Raw genomic sequence first — 17,666 nt, forward strand, 5'->3', positions numbered from 1 at the left:
CATAAACGGCTAAAAGTTCAAAAAATTCAATACACATCTAAGGAAAATCAAAAGTAACTCACAGAGCCCTGTTTCCACTGTTCTTGAAAAATGGGGAGGTTGTTCTTGTGCTTTGGTTCATGCAAGCGAAGCAAGCGTCCATCACAAAGCCAAGAGTGAGGAACATCTGGATAGAGCACACTAGTCTCCGTTAAAGTATGTTTTAATATTGGAATTTCACGAGCTATTATTCGTGGGCCCATGCGAGGTATATAATGCATCAATTTCATCATTGGTACAGTTTCGTTCTCTTTCGGAAAAGCCTTTCCAACTACAGATTGAATAATATCTTCAAGAGTGTCTCTTACAGTCTTTGGTTTAGAAGATTTTTTACTGTCAGCTCCTGCCTTTACTTTGCCAGCTGTTTTTGTTAAGAGTTCTCTCAAAGTGGAGCATCCAGGGGTCTTTTTATCAGAACCACCAGTATTTGGTGACAGGGGCTCTTGAGTATTAGACTTTTTCTCTTCAGCCTCTTTCTTATTCAGCAGTGGATCAGTGCGATCTCGACTGTTTTCAGAATTCATAGCAACATCTGCTAGAAGACATAGTGGAGAGTTGGCATCAGGGTTATAATTGGAGAGCTTTTCGGGTTGGGAGGTTCGCATTTTCTTGTTCTTATTACTGTTGCAGTTATCTTCTGTGCCATTTGGTATCTTGGTGTTGTCAGAGGAAACGTGGTTCTCAGTTTCTTGATTATCTTCCTGAATTATGAAATTTGAAAACGAATTAGATTGTCATCAAACAAACCCAACTTCTAGACTAGATAACAATAAAGAAATCAAATAAAAGCAAACAAACATACCTGATTCACACCATTTTTGGATGAATTACATTCACAAGTACAATTGGATTTTATACCCCATTTCTTCCTTATTTCATGAATACGTTGTCCAAGGTCCCAAAGAGCTATAAAAAAAAAAAGAGGGAGGGAGGACCAATTGTTACAACTTTATAAAGGAAAATACTTTTAATGTTAAGCATTATTTATTTATATTCAGGAGAGAGTGAGCAAAAAAGTAGACTAAGCAATACTAACCATTGGAAGGGATGATCTGAGTCAGCATTAATTTCTCTGGTTCATGTGGTTGTCTGTTAGCACTACAGGTCAGCCATTCATGCTCAGGTTGCAGTTTAGCTGCTGAAGAAAATTACACCAGATGTAACATTAACCTCCAGTACAAATAACACTATTTCCAACAAATTTTTATATCAGTTTACAAAAAAAAAAAGCATAACATACTTTTCTCTTCAGGAGCTTCGTCTTCTACCAGCTGCCTTCGGCTCTTATAGCAGTCCAGACAAGTAACAAAGCCACATTTATGGCAAACCCAGTGTATATTGAACAGAGTTGTGTCACATACATCACACATTTCACGTACCCCAGTCACAGCTCGTTTCCAAGCAACTTTGGCTGGAATGGAAAAAGAGAAAGGTCATACGTGGTTATTTTTTTTGAATGAACTGCCTATAGAAAATACACGTTTATGCTCCGATTCAAAAATCATATTTCAAAAGAAACAAAATTATCTTACAGATAACTGAAATGTTAAAAACTTACCGTCTTTGCCAGCCCAAGATCTAGCTTCTTTTTCATGCTCCACTAGTTCACAGAATTTATCTCCGACTTTACTGAGGATATATTTTGCAATGCTGACATCAATTTCAGGAGATTTCACTAGAATATTAAAAATTAGAAATAAAAATAAATTTAGATTATATATTTATGTCTTTATTTTACAAAAAATTATATTCTGACATCATCCACGAATTTACAGACAACAATGAGATTTTGGCAAGAAAAAAGTTTGGGGGGACAAGCTAAACTGAAAATGGCTTAGTATATTTGTAGTCATGTGACTGATCAGACATTACACATCATTGGTCACAATGCACTTTTCATTGATTTAGCCTTTGAAAGATGCCATCCTGCTGGCTTGATAAGCAAGCTAACATACCACCCTGATCTAAAGGGGTACTAGAGCAACAGGTTCCTTGGTCTGGGAATCAAACCCATGAACTTGTGGTAATAAGTGCAACAGCCTAACCACTAGGCTATGCACCTTCACACTGGTACATTGCATTACAAAGAAAAAGGACCCAAAAGCTTGTAGACAGTTAAGGGAATAAATTGTAAGTTTTAACCTTTAAGAATTCAGATTTCTCTTTCTAAATCTCCCTGATTTCAATTATGTGATTATTTTTAGAATAATATTGTAAGGTAAGTGCGAGAAGTCAGATCTGGTCAGTTTAAAGACAAAACAGGTAGATTATTATGGCTGGATATGGCCAATTTAAATGCTAACAAGTTAAAGGCATGTACAAAATAAATGCATGTAAATTGCTACAAGTTTTGACTACTGAATTATAGTTCTATTAGCTGAGTGGTCCAGCTAGTTGAACAAGGAGAACCCTTAAACTAAAAGAAACATCACAAAGGTTATTGAATTACTCATCTATTCAACCCAGGTGGGGGTAGTTTCTGCTAACCCAGTTCACATTACAAAAGTTGAATCAATTCAAAATCAAAATAGAATAAAACTCTCCAGACCAACATGCCTAGTAATGCCCTTGACTCCTGGATACACACTTCCTGTTTTAATGTGACCTAAATCAAAACCTTGCATGAAAATTTCACATTAATTTGTGTCCTAAGCATGAGTTTCATAATAAAATTATGCTAAATTATTCATTATTCTTAAATTGAAAGAAAACCAGTATATGTCAAGAGAAATATGGTAGCAAAAGGGTTGGACTATACAGATTTATTCATGCACACACGCACACAACAAATATGCCAAATTATTGAACATGTTTCAATAACATACCTGGTAGGTTAGGTTCCCATGACTTGATGTCGTTAGCATAGGCATCAGAGAGCTCAGAAAACCCAGCAATCATAAGAAAACCTTTCTGACTGTAACGCAATCTGCAAAATTAAAATTAATGGTGAATAAAAAAAAGAAAAAAAACCCCAATTCTTTTACATGAAAAACTTCTCTGCCTATTACAATGTATCACGAAATTCAAGACAGTAAATGCTAACTAAAAGATAATATGGTAGACACTTTTAACCCCCCACACACTTGCAAATGGGCTGTTTATTTTTTCTTACTGGAACAAATATGTTTACACTAGATGTAGATAACTTTTAGTCAAATTTTTTTAAATGATTGACAATAACGCCATTTGGAATATCCAATCAACTCCAATTTAACTACAGTTGCTTATTGGACAGTTCCAGAAGTACTTTGTAAAGTTGGAAGATACACTAACCCCCCCCCCCCCATACACACACACATATATGTATGTATGTGTGTATACATACATATATATGTATGTGTGTATACACACATATATATATGTATGTGTGTATACATACATATATATATGTATGTGTGTATACATACATATATATATGTATGTGTGTATACATACATATATATATGTATGTGTGTATACATACATATATATATGTATGTGTATACATACATATATATATGTATGTGTGTATACATACATATATATAAATATATATATATATATATATATATATATATATATATATACACACACACACACACACTTGACAAGGCAGTTACTGTGTCCATAGATATTATCTCAGAAATACTGCAGTAACTGGTTTATTGACAATATGTAAACAACTATGACACGAAACTATTTTAATTAAACATTGCCTCAATTGTATATACCATATATATATATATATATATATATATATATATATACATACATGTGTGAGAGAGAGAGAGCAAGAAAAAAGAGCAGATGGTGCAGTGCTTCAAACATAAATCACTTGATTTGGTAAGCACACAGAAGAAAAACTCAAAATGCACTCAAATAGACCTATGGAAAAAGTTATTTCACACAGGTCTTTCACAAAATATTTACTGTAATTTTAAAAGTAATTTTCAATTTAAAATATTTTAAAAATATGCCAAAAGTATTTTTTTTTTATGATTTGGAAATAATTTTTAAAAAGATTTAAAATATTGTCTGTTTAAAGAAAGCTAAAATATGAATACTTACAGTACAAACAACTTCTAAATGACCAAAATATTGTTTGGTTACAGTTTCTTCCCTTTCTGGGTTAAATTATTTTCAGAGTATTTTCCCATTATGCACTGTTTTGGATATTTACACCCCCAATATCACAAGAACCCACTGTCCATTTACACAAAATTTGTTTTATTCTGTTTGTATTCACATTTCAGGAGAACCTTAATTCATAATATTTTCCCATTATGCACCAGTTGACTGTGTAACATTGCAAGCAAGCAAGATAGATTGTAAGGTAGATGTGAAAAGCTGCACCTGGCTAATACGAACATAAAATGGAGAATATTTGGACCCAGACATGGCTGGTTTAAATAGCCCTCTAAATTTAAACTAAGAATGATTAAGTAGTCATACTCACTTTCTGAACTCATAAAATCGACAAAATATGTTGGGAAGCTTCTTACTCCGCTGTGTAGGAGTGAGACGGCATTCTCGACATTTCATCAATTTGGGAGTTACTTCACGACATGGTCCATCTTGCAGAAAAGGTTCCCCAGTTCGTTTTAGTACAGCTACTGATGTTTTTGAAGGAGTTTGCCTGCCAGCATTTACACCTTAATTAGAATTAGAAAGCTTATAATTAGTCACACATGCACAAACAAATCAAAAGAGAAAAAGAACAAAACAGAATAAGTAGTAGTAGTAGTAGTAGTAAAATCCTTACATATATTTTCTTCATCAAAATCTTTATATCGTCTGTTCCTTCTTTTCTCTTTGAAGCCAATATCAGAATCTCTGGGAGAACAACTTCCAGAATCACTGGCTTCATCCTTCACGTCAGAATCCATATAATTTTCTCCACTATCTTCAGCATTGCTACAGTCTGAAGCATCTGAAGTCTAAAAACACACAAATGCACATAATAAATCAGACATCCAAATTGACAGGACTGAAATAAAGATGTGGCTAGTAAAATAACCAAATTCAAATTACAGGAGGAATAAATCTAAAAATATAGAAGTAAGTTATCACCACATTTCTTAATCCTTATAATTAAGCTTGGTCCAATTAATACAATATATTTAGTAAAGAGCAAAATAAATAGATACTTTAATAATGAATGTAAATGTCTTAACAGATTACAAATTACATTAGATCATATTTAAACCTTTTGTTATCACATTCATGTTGAAATATATCTTCGCTTCACTTAATTTTAAGAAATAATGAATATGGTGAAATAATTTATTAAACTGATTGTTGAAACAAATTAAAGATGAAAATTTTAATTTACATCACTAAAATTGGAAGTTTGTATTAAAGGGTTAAGAGTTCATTCAATCACCTACCAAATTACAGCTTCAAACAACAGGATGGTATACAGAGAAAACCTTTAGAAAATAAAGGTACTCCCAGAGAAAACTGTTACACAACATTTAGTTGTCTAGTTTGAGAGTAAACAAAACTAGACAGACAAAATACCTATCAAAGCTGAAGATGTGGGAGTTGAAAAGTGACAGTGAGATTGACTTAAGAGAGTTGTTCATAGTAGAAGAATGATATGGCTGAAGTAACTGAATAATAGTTTACTAGGAGTCACTAGTTATGCAAATTTACTAAAGGAGCAGCAAGATATTTGAAATGTGGTGGGGAGAGGATTATGTTGGAAAGAGGATTGATGAGGAAATGAAGTTTCATAGAAAGACAGGTGATGATGTGTGTGGTGACAAAAGAAGGAACCACATGAAAATTACAAGGCAACCAGAAAAGTTACAAAGAGAGAACAGGAAACAAGAAAATGTTTGGAGAATATATGTACATTCAGAGGAGAGTCACAGAAGAGAGGCAGTTAGCAAAAGAGAGACGTAATGTGACAGAAGAATAAAGGAGAACACATTGTTGGAGGTTATTGAATGTGGAGAATGAATGACAACAGAGAACCACTAAGTTCCAGGACAGGAAGAGGAAACAAAAGAGAGAACACTCTAGTCAACAGGAAATTAAATACTCTCATTCCTTTATACAAAAGAAAAAACAATTCATTCTCTAAAGTTCAGCACACATACACAGTACCAAAAAAAAAAAAATCTTTCAGTAACATTTTTTGCACCTCCTCAACAAATTAGAATTGCATTCATACAATAAGTGTACCTTGACAGCATTTTTTCCATTTCAATCCTCGTCCAGCAAAGATAGTTTTAAATCACTTGTTGTCAGCATCTTGCTGTTTGCCATCTTAACAAAAATTTGATTTTGGAGGAAGCGAGGAGTTATTCTTTTAACGACTTCCTAGTTATTCTCAATCCCCAAATTCCAAGCTTTTCAAAAATCTATAATTTCAGATAAGCCTCGACTTGAATTTATTGTTATATATATATATATATATATATGTGTGTGTGTGTTTTTATTCCTACATTGGTAAGACGAATATATAGAGGCATCTTTTTTCAACAGCTGGACATCACTTAACTGTATGCTTTCCAAGTAAAGGATTTTCTTTACTCAATGTCTTTGAGAACATAGCTGATGAGTTATTGAAAAGGAATCACAAACTTCAATTTATAGCTTACAGCTTTTCCCTCCGAGAAGTGCAGAATGTTTACATATACTATACACAGGCATACAAATACATACACAAGACAGTCTTCATACAGTGGGACTCAACCCCAAACGGCTCAATTGGAAAATGAACTTCTCAACTGTACAGTTATGCCTATGTGCACACATTTTTAGTAAAGGAGAGAAAAAGAAACAAGAAAACGGTTTTCTTGTAACACTAACCTTTGATGTTTGACCTTCCAACTTTACTTTCCCCAGAGCATTTTTCTTTTTAGTGCTGTAAATACTCTCTTGGCAGACATTTTTGGAATCAACTTCAGTTTTTATTCTTTTGGCATCAATTTGACTATACGTGTTTTGGTGACGTTTCGAACCGGTAGAACAATCATCTTCATGCTAAAGAAAACAAAAATTTTAAATTATAATTTTAAAAACAGTCTGCGTAAGTTGGTTTTGAACTGTTTGCAATAGGATCTAACAAATAATAGGTGCTAATAAAACATTTGAGTTTTTGAAATACAAAAATTCATAGATTAGCTGTAATTTCAAAGCAATGAGTCTGAAAGAAAATGTAAATTCTTATACAGTCTAGCAGTGATACACGTAAAAAAGTTTATTTACAGGGAGAAAATGCTAAACTTTTTTTCTCTATTATTGCTTATGACTGGGAAGGGCAGGGGTAAAATATCGAAAGGTGTGTGTGTGTGTGTGTGTTTGTTTGTGTGCAAGATACTGACTGGATACTGAAAAGAAAGTGTTTTTCTTTTTATTTTTTCATTTTTAATAAAAAGCCTGTGAGGGAAAAAGGAAAGCAGTGAACACAGATTAAATACAAGCAACTTTGTGGAGATAAACACACTACTTAAAATCTTACCTGTACATCAGTTTCAGAAGCAGAACTGGTCGACTCGTCACTGTCTTTAGCAAGGTCTTTGATGGTACCATTAGCCAGCCTAATTGAAGTAATAGGGGACTTGCTTCCCCCTTTGCTTGGAGAAATATAGGAACAGTTGACATAGCAAGTCTTTAGAACGTCACCCATTTCAGAACCAGCATCCTCCTTTAATGGTTTGCTTTCTTTCACTTTGTCTTCATCCGAATGCCGCTGGAGCCATGCCTTCTTGAGTTTTGGATGATTTCCTGACCGTCCAGGTGACGCACAAGTATCTGGTTTCGGTGGTGGTGGTGGAGGGCTGGGTGCACTTAGTGTATCACTGTCTGTGTCTATTAAGCCATTTACTACTCGACTGGTGGATTCCGTACCAACAGCAGACGTAGTAACGGTGATCGAGGTAGTACTGCTGCCCTTTCCTGGTGAAGCTACTGATGAGTTGGTTGTTAAAGGAGAGGAAACATGTAGAGGTGGGAGAGGTGGACGTAAAGATGGAGGGACTGATGATGTTACATCTTTATTTCGTTGTGAGGGAACAGGTGATGGAATTGCAATTGCAGCTGATGGCACTTGCTTTTCAGTTTCTATAATTCTCGACTGTAGATTTTGGGTGGAGGGCATGTCAGCTGTCTCCTGATAAAATGCATTCTGGACAGTGTTTTCGACAAAGGAGCGAAAACTGTCCATATAACCTGACGCCCGAGTTGCAGAGGAGAGCAAACTTGAGCCAGACGTAGGAACAGAAACACTGGCTGGAATGGATACAGTAGGATGAAATGTGGTAATGCTACTGTTTGATGTGGTGTGTGGAGATGGATTGAAGAGGATTTGAGGAGTTGTTACAGGAACAGTGACTGGTGTTGGAGCTATTTTAGCTGTAGGGGCTGGTTTAATCTTTTTCCTATTGTTATTTTCCCTCACAGGTTTGCGTTTGATACTTACAGGTGTGTTACTAGAAGTGTAGACATTCGTGTGCTGGGAAGATACAACAGGTGGATATGTTTTTGATGCTATCTGAGTGGCATGTGAATGGGATACTACATGAACAGTTGATTCTCTACTGCTGGCAACTACAGAGTGACTGGGAACCATATATGAATGCGCTAGAGTTATAGCATTCTGGGAAATGTGAGGTGAAATGACCGTTATTGATCGTGGGTTGCAATTCTGTAATGAATTGCTATTACTGTATGGAGAATTAGATAAATGTTGACCACTATTGCTACTACACTGAGGACTAGTATTGCTAGCTTGCACATTATGACTTGTGGTTGAAATATTCCGACTACTATTACTAGGAGGAGTCTTTCGATAGTCAATAGGCTGTTGCATTACAGCAGCAGATAACTGCTGAGGGCTTGCAACTTGTAGAGGACTCTGAGAACGAGATTTCTCAGAGATTAGAAAAGCAGATAATGAAGAATGTGCAGATGGTGCCTGGCGAGGTGACTGAGAATTTATATGAGGAGAACCATAGGACACAGATGGTGCTGATGTTGAAAATGTCATAGTTCGATCTGGTATTCGATCTGAATATGAAAGTGATGTGGGTGATATTGATTTTGAAGATTGAGCAGCAGGACTACCGTATAAAGAATTATGAGGACTCACAGACTTGGCACCGTCTCGACATTTATTTTCAACAATAACGCTATTGTGTGGTTTGCCATCTTTAATCAGTGGTGGTGGAACTGACAAATCTTTCCTTTTTACTGTGGAGTCTGGTTGTAATGCTGGCTCATGAGATCGTTCATTTCTGGAAGTATTTTTATCTGTTAGCCCACGTAGACTAAGCTGGTCACTGCTAATGTAAGAATGTTGATAAGGCTGGTAGCCGTAGAGACTGAAGTTTGGTTCTTGTTTGACTTGCTGAATCAAACCAGCACGTTGATGGGGGGAAAGGTTTTCAGGATGTGATGAATAGCCTTGAGAAGGATCAGACTTCATTTCACTGCGATGATCTATTACTTTGAGATGTCCATCATATGTTTTGTTTTGGTGTGAAGTGATAAGCCTGTCATCTTTATGATGCTTTGGATGACGTGAAGCATCATGAACTTTATCAATGCAGGCCAATCGCTGGGTATTTACATGGCCATCCTGTTGGGTGTCTTTTTCCTGAGGGGTTAAAAAGATTAATTTTAAGACTAATAATGAAGTTAGAACTTCCACCACTGGTGCCATCAGTTAGTGCAGTAGAACAGTGTCATAGATCTCCATTAGATACATTTTGATTAATTTCCACACACTTTTTTTTTCCAATATCAAATTGACAAACTAGATAAGTGTATTTGAAAAGTATTTTTGCCAAAAAGTACAACTAAACTAGTTAATTGCTGATGGCTAGAAATACCATTAACAAGCAAAATGGAGAATCTATAGATTAGTAAAACTCAATACAACGAAAATATTTTATTTTCAAAGTTTTAGCTGTAGGTGTCCTTAAAACTATAAAAGTATCTTAGAGAGACGGTGAGAGGTTGGGACAATGAATAAATATATATAATTTCGATATGAGCATATATATTTTCACTTTAACAGAGTCAATCTTCAGCATAGATTCCAAACAATCTCAAGTTTTTATTGCAAATATGTTGAATAAAAACAATTTTTTTATTAATGGAAATATTAATCGCAAACTAAACTGCCAGGTCAGTTTAATTTTTAAAGGTTGCACAGGCGATTATAGCACCAGTGGTGGTTCACAGAGAATATTGACAAAATTATTTAAATTTCAACTAAGTCCAGAAGTAAAAGTAACTTGTATTGAGTAGGTAAAATATGTTACTAAATGATTTAAAATTTCTCGCTAAAGCAACACTAAGAAACTATTAAATTCACCCCAAATGATAAGTTAAAATGGGGAAAGATTCATATATAATATTTAATGGTTACTAAAAATGACAGCCATCTGTTCATTACATGAGATTTCCAAAACATTAAGTTACATTTTGGTGCATTGTCAGTCTAGTGCATTTACATGCAATGAAACTCATTTTCATATTCCCAGGCACAACTGCCAAATAAAAATTTTTTTTTTCATTCTAAAATACAGCATCACATTTTTTTTTAAAAGATCCTATTTACATAGTAGATCATTGGAATGGTTAAACTCCCTACAATTAGGTATACTTTTTAAATAGATACTGACTAGATTTTCATGAGCTGTGTGATATAATAATAATAATAATAATAATAAAAAAATAGTGCATAACTTAAGGCCTAACTTACTGATAGCAAATATTTACTTACATATTTAAACTTATCCGCTTTATCATCAATTTTGTTGTCAGGTCGAAGATGATCCTGATTTGAGACATTGTGAGAAAAGACATTGGATTTATTCGAATGTGTTGGCAACTCATTTTTCACAAAACCTTTTCCTGTCCCTAATGTTATTGAAGGAGAAGGCCAAACCGTAGAACTCTGCAAAATCAAAGTCATGATACATCATGATGGCTGGAAACTTTCCAATGAACTGATGCCTTCTCATTTGTATAAAACTAGGGCCAATTTATTAATCAACTGGTTTAGCCATTAAGCCTTCTGTATGTCTGCTACACTTCAAACACACAATTTACTGACTAAACATTATTAAGCTTATGGCAATAGATGTCAATTGACATCTCTTGTCATAAAATGCTATTATAATAAGCACATCTGACACTGAACAGACCAACAAAAAATCCAGTACTGTTACAGTTTGAAAGTATGAACCATATTTGTCAAATGGAAGTATTTTAAAGGTTCCTCTAAGAAACGAAATTACTGATACATGCAAAATGTTGGTCTCAATTTTGGTCTGAACTATTTAGAACACTATTACAAAGGACATCAAGTTGTGAACACAAGACAAAAAACAGAAAAATCTGTCCTCTTTCCCCACCCTTACTACTGAAACACTACAGTCTACTGATAATTAACGGACATCATATACAGATAAGAACTAAATCATCTCCAATGTATATGCAATAAGCACCTCCAAGAGCATAATCATTCTATGCTTTTGCTTAGAAGCAATTAATAAAAAAAAAAAATTGACAAACAGAAGTATTTGTTAAAGAATTGACATATGAACCAGTTGGAAACATGCTTATTCAGGAAAGACTAAGTCTCCACAGTATAAAACTGATAATTAAAAGCAGTTATAATTGCAATGGACTATGAAGTCTTACAATGAGACCACAGTATGCAAGATTTTGAAAACTGTAATGCCACATATTGGAATAGAAACAGTTTGATTGTAAATCTATAGAGCCAAGTAATTTGGTGACAAGAGGTAGTTTGCTAACTACATATAACATTTTTTTTTTCTGTAAAACAAGTGGTATAAAGTGTCATTGAAGTATACAAGGGAAGGGGAGGTAAATTACAATATTTTGTGAAACAGTTGTAAGTTTGATTTCAAACACATTTACAATAATTTAAAAAAAAATATTTATAATATGCTTGTTTGTTTTTTTAAAAAAACCTGAAAAACAAATCCCATCACAATACACAAAAATTTGAAAGTGTTTTTCTCCACAAAGTAATAAAAATCAGAAAATATAATTTCAAATGGAAAAAAAAAAATTAACTCAAAAATCTGTAATGAATTTTGCATAATACAGCATACAAGTAAGTTTATGGATACAGAAAATATATACAGTCAGAGAGACAGACCAAGAGCAGAGTTGGGAGACGGTGGTTGGGGTGGGGAGGGGGGGAAGGCAGAAAAAGGAGCAAAAAATGCTTTGGAATGTGTGTATGTAAGAAAAAAATGTGTTGAGAGACAGTGAAAGAAGGGGAGGAACAGCTGATATCATTTATGACAGTATATATATATATATATATATATATATATATACACACATACACACACACATCATTTATGACAGTATATATATATATATATATATGTATATATATATATATATATATATATATATATATATATATATATATATATATATATATATATATATATATAAATAAAGAAATGACTTTTGGAAATCAAGTTACAATGAGGGGAGAAAATGCAGTTGTTTTTACAATAAAGTGACACTGTATAAGTTTTAACAAACATCTACAAGAATTTTTGAAGACAAAGGTTAGAGTCATCTCAGTTTCATAAGCTGTAAATAAACAAAAACCCAACAAAGCAGAAACAATGATTGATAGTTGAAAATTATTTTTTCCACAACTCCCCTCACCAAGAAAACTAAGTCTCAACAATATCAGTAGGGATGGCCATATTAACAAGCTCATAGCTAAACCAAAACGCCTATGCTACAATCTTGCATACTTAATTTAGAAACTAATAAGAAATTCTGTATATATATAAACCAAATCAAATCAACAAATCTATTAACGGAACCCTTTTGTTACTATATTTCTGTTGAAATACGCTGGCTTTGTTTCAATTAATTTTGAAAATAAAGAATTTAGTAAAATAACTGACATTATTGAGCAAGTGTTTGGAACAATGAAATTCGATGAAAGGTTCTAAGATCACTCAAAAACAGGAAGTATCACAGAAACAAAGGCAGCCCCAGGAGGGTCACCCCTTTAGCATTTAAATCAGCCATATCTGACCAAAATATTCCACCCCTTTTATCTTCAAGCTGACCAGAGATCCAGGCTCTCACACCTACCCTAAGATGTTATTCTACATTAACCAATCACATCATCAAAATCTCGAAGATATGAGATAATGCATGATTAATTCAAAACAATGTATATCAATATGCATTATGTTTGGTAGAATAATCTGAACACCAAAGGGTTATGTCAATATTATGGCTGATATGGGTCAAGCAGTTTTCATTTTAACCTTTTGAAGATATTAGCTATCTGCAAATGAATCTCCTAAGCAAGTTGCTCTCCATAAAACGAGAGTGTTGTTTAGGTCTTCATTTGAACAATTCAAGTAGAATGTGCTATGTTTGGAGGAGGACAACACTACATATTTTGGTCGGTTGTTCAACAATTACACCATCATTGTTTTAATGTCCACTTTTCCATGCTTACATGTTCAGACAGTTTTTTTTTTTAGACAGAGTTTCTCTTGCCCCAAGCGAAGGTAATGCTTCCCCATGCTCAGACATGCTTTTTATGGAAGATCAGACACAAAATACACTGTATGATGTTGATGCACATTTACAACTACTATTAAATGTTGAGAAACTAAAAATAAAATAAAATTTTTTTTTTTAAAGTACAAAGCTTAGGTTGGCCAGGAGTTAAAGCAGAGAAAAACTTGCCTAACCCCATTCATGAAAATATATAAAACTGAGGAACCCTACTTCAAAATTACTAAAAGGAAGATTCTTCTAATATTTGAATTACATGATTAGAAAATGAAAATGTTCCTGAATCCAAAACAAATATTGTCAATTCAAGATCCCATAACCCTTAAAACATACAGAGTGTTCTATCAAACGTAATGTTTTTTATTCATGATGTTTAAAATTAAGCATATATCATCTTGTAGTTTTGACATTGTGATTGTTTATTTTAAGAATTACATTGTAGGATAGGTGTGAGAGGTTTGATCTGTCTGGTTTTGAAAATAAAACAGATAGACAACTTGGGCTGGATATGACAGATTTAAATGATAAAAGGTTAGGTATTGCTCTTAAAATTAAGGTAATTAAGAGATTTTCAGTATCTAACTAGAGCAAACTGAAAGTAAAACTTTGGCAATGTGAACTTTAATCCTTTAGCATTTAAACTGGCCATATCTTGCCCAAATATTCTATTTTATCTTCAAACCAGAGAGATCCAGCTTCTCACGCCTACCATACAATGTCATTCTAAAAATAAACAATCACACAAATCTCAAAGCTACAACATAATGCATGAATAATCCAAGACAATGCTAATAAACAAGCATTATATTAAACTGAATTAATCTGGATTCTGAAGAGATAATGCAGTAACCACATTCTTTTCTAAATCTCTAACTGGAACTCATTTCCCAATCATCCTCAGGATAGTAGTATCAATGGCTTATGAATAAATGGCCTGACACATTAGGTCCCAACAAAGAGGAGCTTGTAAGCTTTCAGCTTAAATCCATTTATATCTATATAGTACACGAAGAAACCAACAGACCAAAAGTGGGATGTGGTCCAAAAAGCTACCCACCTAGTAGTGGATGTTTTGCAAGATGAATTTGATGTGGAAGACAGTTGCACACAGTTTTTAATCATATACTTTTAAAGCAGTGTCCAGATCTAACAGCCAAGTAGAATGAAATAACTAGCCAGAGGTAACATTTCCAAATTAAATAGGTCCCTTTTCTTGAGAGCTAAGTAAATTGAGGCAATTTAGGAATTACAGAAGCTTTCAATTACTCTTACTCTTTTACTTGTTTCAGTCATTTGACTGTGGCCATGCTGGAGCACCACCTTTAGTCGAGCAAATCGACCCTCGGACTTACTCTTTGTAAGCCTAGTACTTATTCTATCGGTCTCTTTTTGCCGAACCGCTAAGTTACAGGGACGTAAACACACCAGTATCGGTCGTTAAGCAATGTTGGGGGGACAAACACAGACACACACATATATACGACGGGTTTCTTTCAGTTTCCGTCTACCAAATCCACTCAAAAGGCTTTGGTCGGCCCGAGGCTATAGTAGAAGACACTTGTTTAAGGTGCCACGCAGTGGGCCTGAACCCGGAACCATGTGGTTCCCAAACCATGGATAAATAACCCAATACCTAATCTATTTAGTCATCTTGCTTCCACATCCCAATCAGCAGTTATAGTTCCTCACCCCATTTAAGTTGTAAGATGCATGCAATTGAAAATACCTCTAAATCAATACCACCTATGTTCAAAAGAGATTGTGTGTGCATGTGTTTTTCTAGGACTGCATCAGTCTGAAGGTGAGTGTTGCTACTTCTAGCAGGTTGAACAAATTGGGGGACCCTTGCTCTGAGTTACAAAGAAACTAATAGATATTGCAGTACTCAAAACCATAAGTGTGTATGTAAGAGCAAGTAGAAAAGATTTTAGCATAGTAAAGAATATGTGATGCATTCATTACATTTTTCTTTTGTTGATTATCTAAGGCAAGAGATAACAATAAAAGCAAGAGAAACTATTTTCTGGAGCTTTTATTCACACTTGGAGTATTACTAATCTACAATGTCCCCCATAAGAATTCTTGAAGTGGCATTTAAATATAAATATCCAAACTTTTATACTACCAGCTGAACACTGCAAAAGATCAGTTTTTTTCCTAAATAGGCATCAAACCGAAACATCACATATCTTTTCAGAAGGTCTACCTATGTAGATAAAATAAAATGCCACTAATAGGATTAACAGCTTACTCGGTGCCTGTCTTAACAACAAATCACCCCAAAACATTAAAATAACACCAACTTAAGAGTATAGCACTAATTAAATACAGCAGGCACTAAATTAAAACTTTCAAAAACCAAAAAAATCTTGTAAATCTTAAAAGATCAGATTAGTATAACAACAGCATATTTTCATCCATCATTTAACATCCGTTTCCCATGTTGGCATGGGCTGGATGGTTTGACAGAAGCTGCACCAAGGTCCACACTGTTCTGGCATTGTTTCTATGGCTGAATGTCCTTCCTAACACAAATTTACAAGAGTGTACCAAGTGCTTTTTATGAAGCACCAGCACCAATATCAAAATTCGCCAAAATATAGCAGCATGTTTGAGGATGTAATATTTAAATATCTAGAAATACTAATGGTGTATTAACTTCAAAAAGTATTTAATAAGAAACACCAATAACATTTTTTTTTTTTGTAACAGTGGATCTCAAAGAAAAGCTACAAATAGTAGCAAGTAAAATACATTGGGTTAAAAAAAAAAAAAAACCTTTCAGACCTTTTAGTCCAAGGCTAAATTCAACTTTTTCTAACCAAAGAGATACATTTCCTTCAAGATCAACAGTTCCAAAAAAGAATTGCTTTATGTTCTCAGAAAGTTTATAAATTCTTATGTCAACGATAACAATTAGCTTTTCCTGAAGATCTCTGTACAATTTATAACTAAGTGCTTAGCTGCACAAAGGCATCACATCAAAAACAAAATTCTGTGGAATGTAGAATATGTAAGAAAAATGCCTGCACTTCAGAATAGAGAAACAGGGATTGGCAAGCAACAAATAAATTTTAAAGTTTTATTTAAAAAAAAAGGTTTCAAAAAAAAAAAAAAAAAAAAAAAAAAAAAACTCAAGAGTTCTAGAAAGATGGCAATCGAAAAGATGCCAACATTTATAAACACACATTCTATTATTGCTAAGCCTCTTCCACTCTTCTGCTAATTCCAAAATTCAAAAAAGAATTTTAGTTCCTTATATACTTTTTCTTTTTTTTCTTTTAGTGCTGTTGTGTGGGTGAATAGTGTATGTAATTTGGAAGACCAGATCTATAAATTTTCTCTTGAGAAAAGAATGGCCAGAAAGTTTTACTAACCATTTTACTGCCTTAATCTAAATCTTATATAGAATTCACTCTTGGAAATAAATGACCACCAGCACTTAATGCTATTATCTTTTGTAACGGTCATTGATCTGAAGCTATGGTGAGGCTCTGCCTAGACCTGACCCCAGTATTTATTTTGTTAAAACCTGGTACTTATTCTATTTGGGCTCTTTTTGATGAACCGCTCGTTATGGGGACATTAACCAACACCAGGTGTCAACCAGTGGTGGAGGACAAACATACATATTACACAAAACACACCCCATTACCAAATCTGTTTACAAGTATTTGGTTGGCCTGGGGCCATAGTGGGAAACGCTTGCCCAAGGTAGCATGCAGTGGGACTGAACCCAAGACCACATGGTTGGGAAGCAAGCTTCTTACCATACAGCCACATTTGCCAAAACCAAGATTAGATTATCTGAAACCAGAATATTTTTGTTCAATAGATTAAAAAAAAAACAAACAAGGGCCACCGTCTGTGATAAATGTGTGTTTTACCGTGATTCAAAGAATCACCCCAATACTAAAATGGGGAGTGATGGGGGGGGGGGGGGGGGGTGTCCCGACTGTGTTGCAGAATAGAAAGAAACGATAACGTTGTGAACAAACACAAATTTGGTATTCTGCCATTTCACACATCGTTTTTAAATAACCAGGTGATGGATGGTCAAATGCATGCATCCATATAATATATTTAGT

The 17,666-nt window shown here is 34.2% G+C and overlaps 1 protein-coding gene across 7 annotated transcripts in view; it reads right to left on the reverse strand.

Annotated features, from left to right (window-relative positions):
* LOC106875029 (jumonji domain-containing protein 1C) overlaps positions 1-17,666 on the reverse strand; it is a 354,655-nt gene that overhangs the window by 4,339 nt on the left and 332,650 nt on the right. For 4 of the 7 annotated variants that reach the window (XM_089362404.1, XM_089362408.1, XM_089362409.1 and 1 more), the window contains 11 exons: positions 10,760-10,933; positions 7,490-9,625; positions 6,838-7,011; positions 4,781-4,955; positions 4,475-4,670; positions 2,865-2,965; positions 1,598-1,714; positions 1,280-1,450; positions 1,076-1,177; positions 842-945; positions 63-740 (listed from right to left, as the gene is read on the reverse strand). In XM_089362404.1, coding sequence (XP_089218530.1) covers positions 63-740; positions 842-945; positions 1,076-1,177; positions 1,280-1,450; positions 1,598-1,714; positions 2,865-2,965; positions 4,475-4,670; positions 4,781-4,955; positions 6,838-7,011; positions 7,490-9,625; positions 10,760-10,933 — 4,128 coding nt within the window. The remainder of the gene's footprint in view (positions 1-62; positions 741-841; positions 946-1,075; positions 1,178-1,279; positions 1,451-1,597; positions 1,715-2,864; positions 2,966-4,474; positions 4,671-4,780; positions 4,956-6,837; positions 7,012-7,489; positions 9,626-10,759; positions 10,934-17,666) is intronic. The other 3 variants (XM_089362407.1, XM_089362406.1, XM_089362405.1) reach the window with 3 other exon arrangements.

Source organism: Octopus bimaculoides, chromosome 14, assembly GCF_046866305.1.
Source record: "Octopus bimaculoides isolate indiv1 chromosome 14, ASM4686630v1, whole genome shotgun sequence".
Taxonomy (NCBI): domain Eukaryota; kingdom Metazoa; phylum Mollusca; class Cephalopoda; order Octopoda; family Octopodidae; genus Octopus; species Octopus bimaculoides.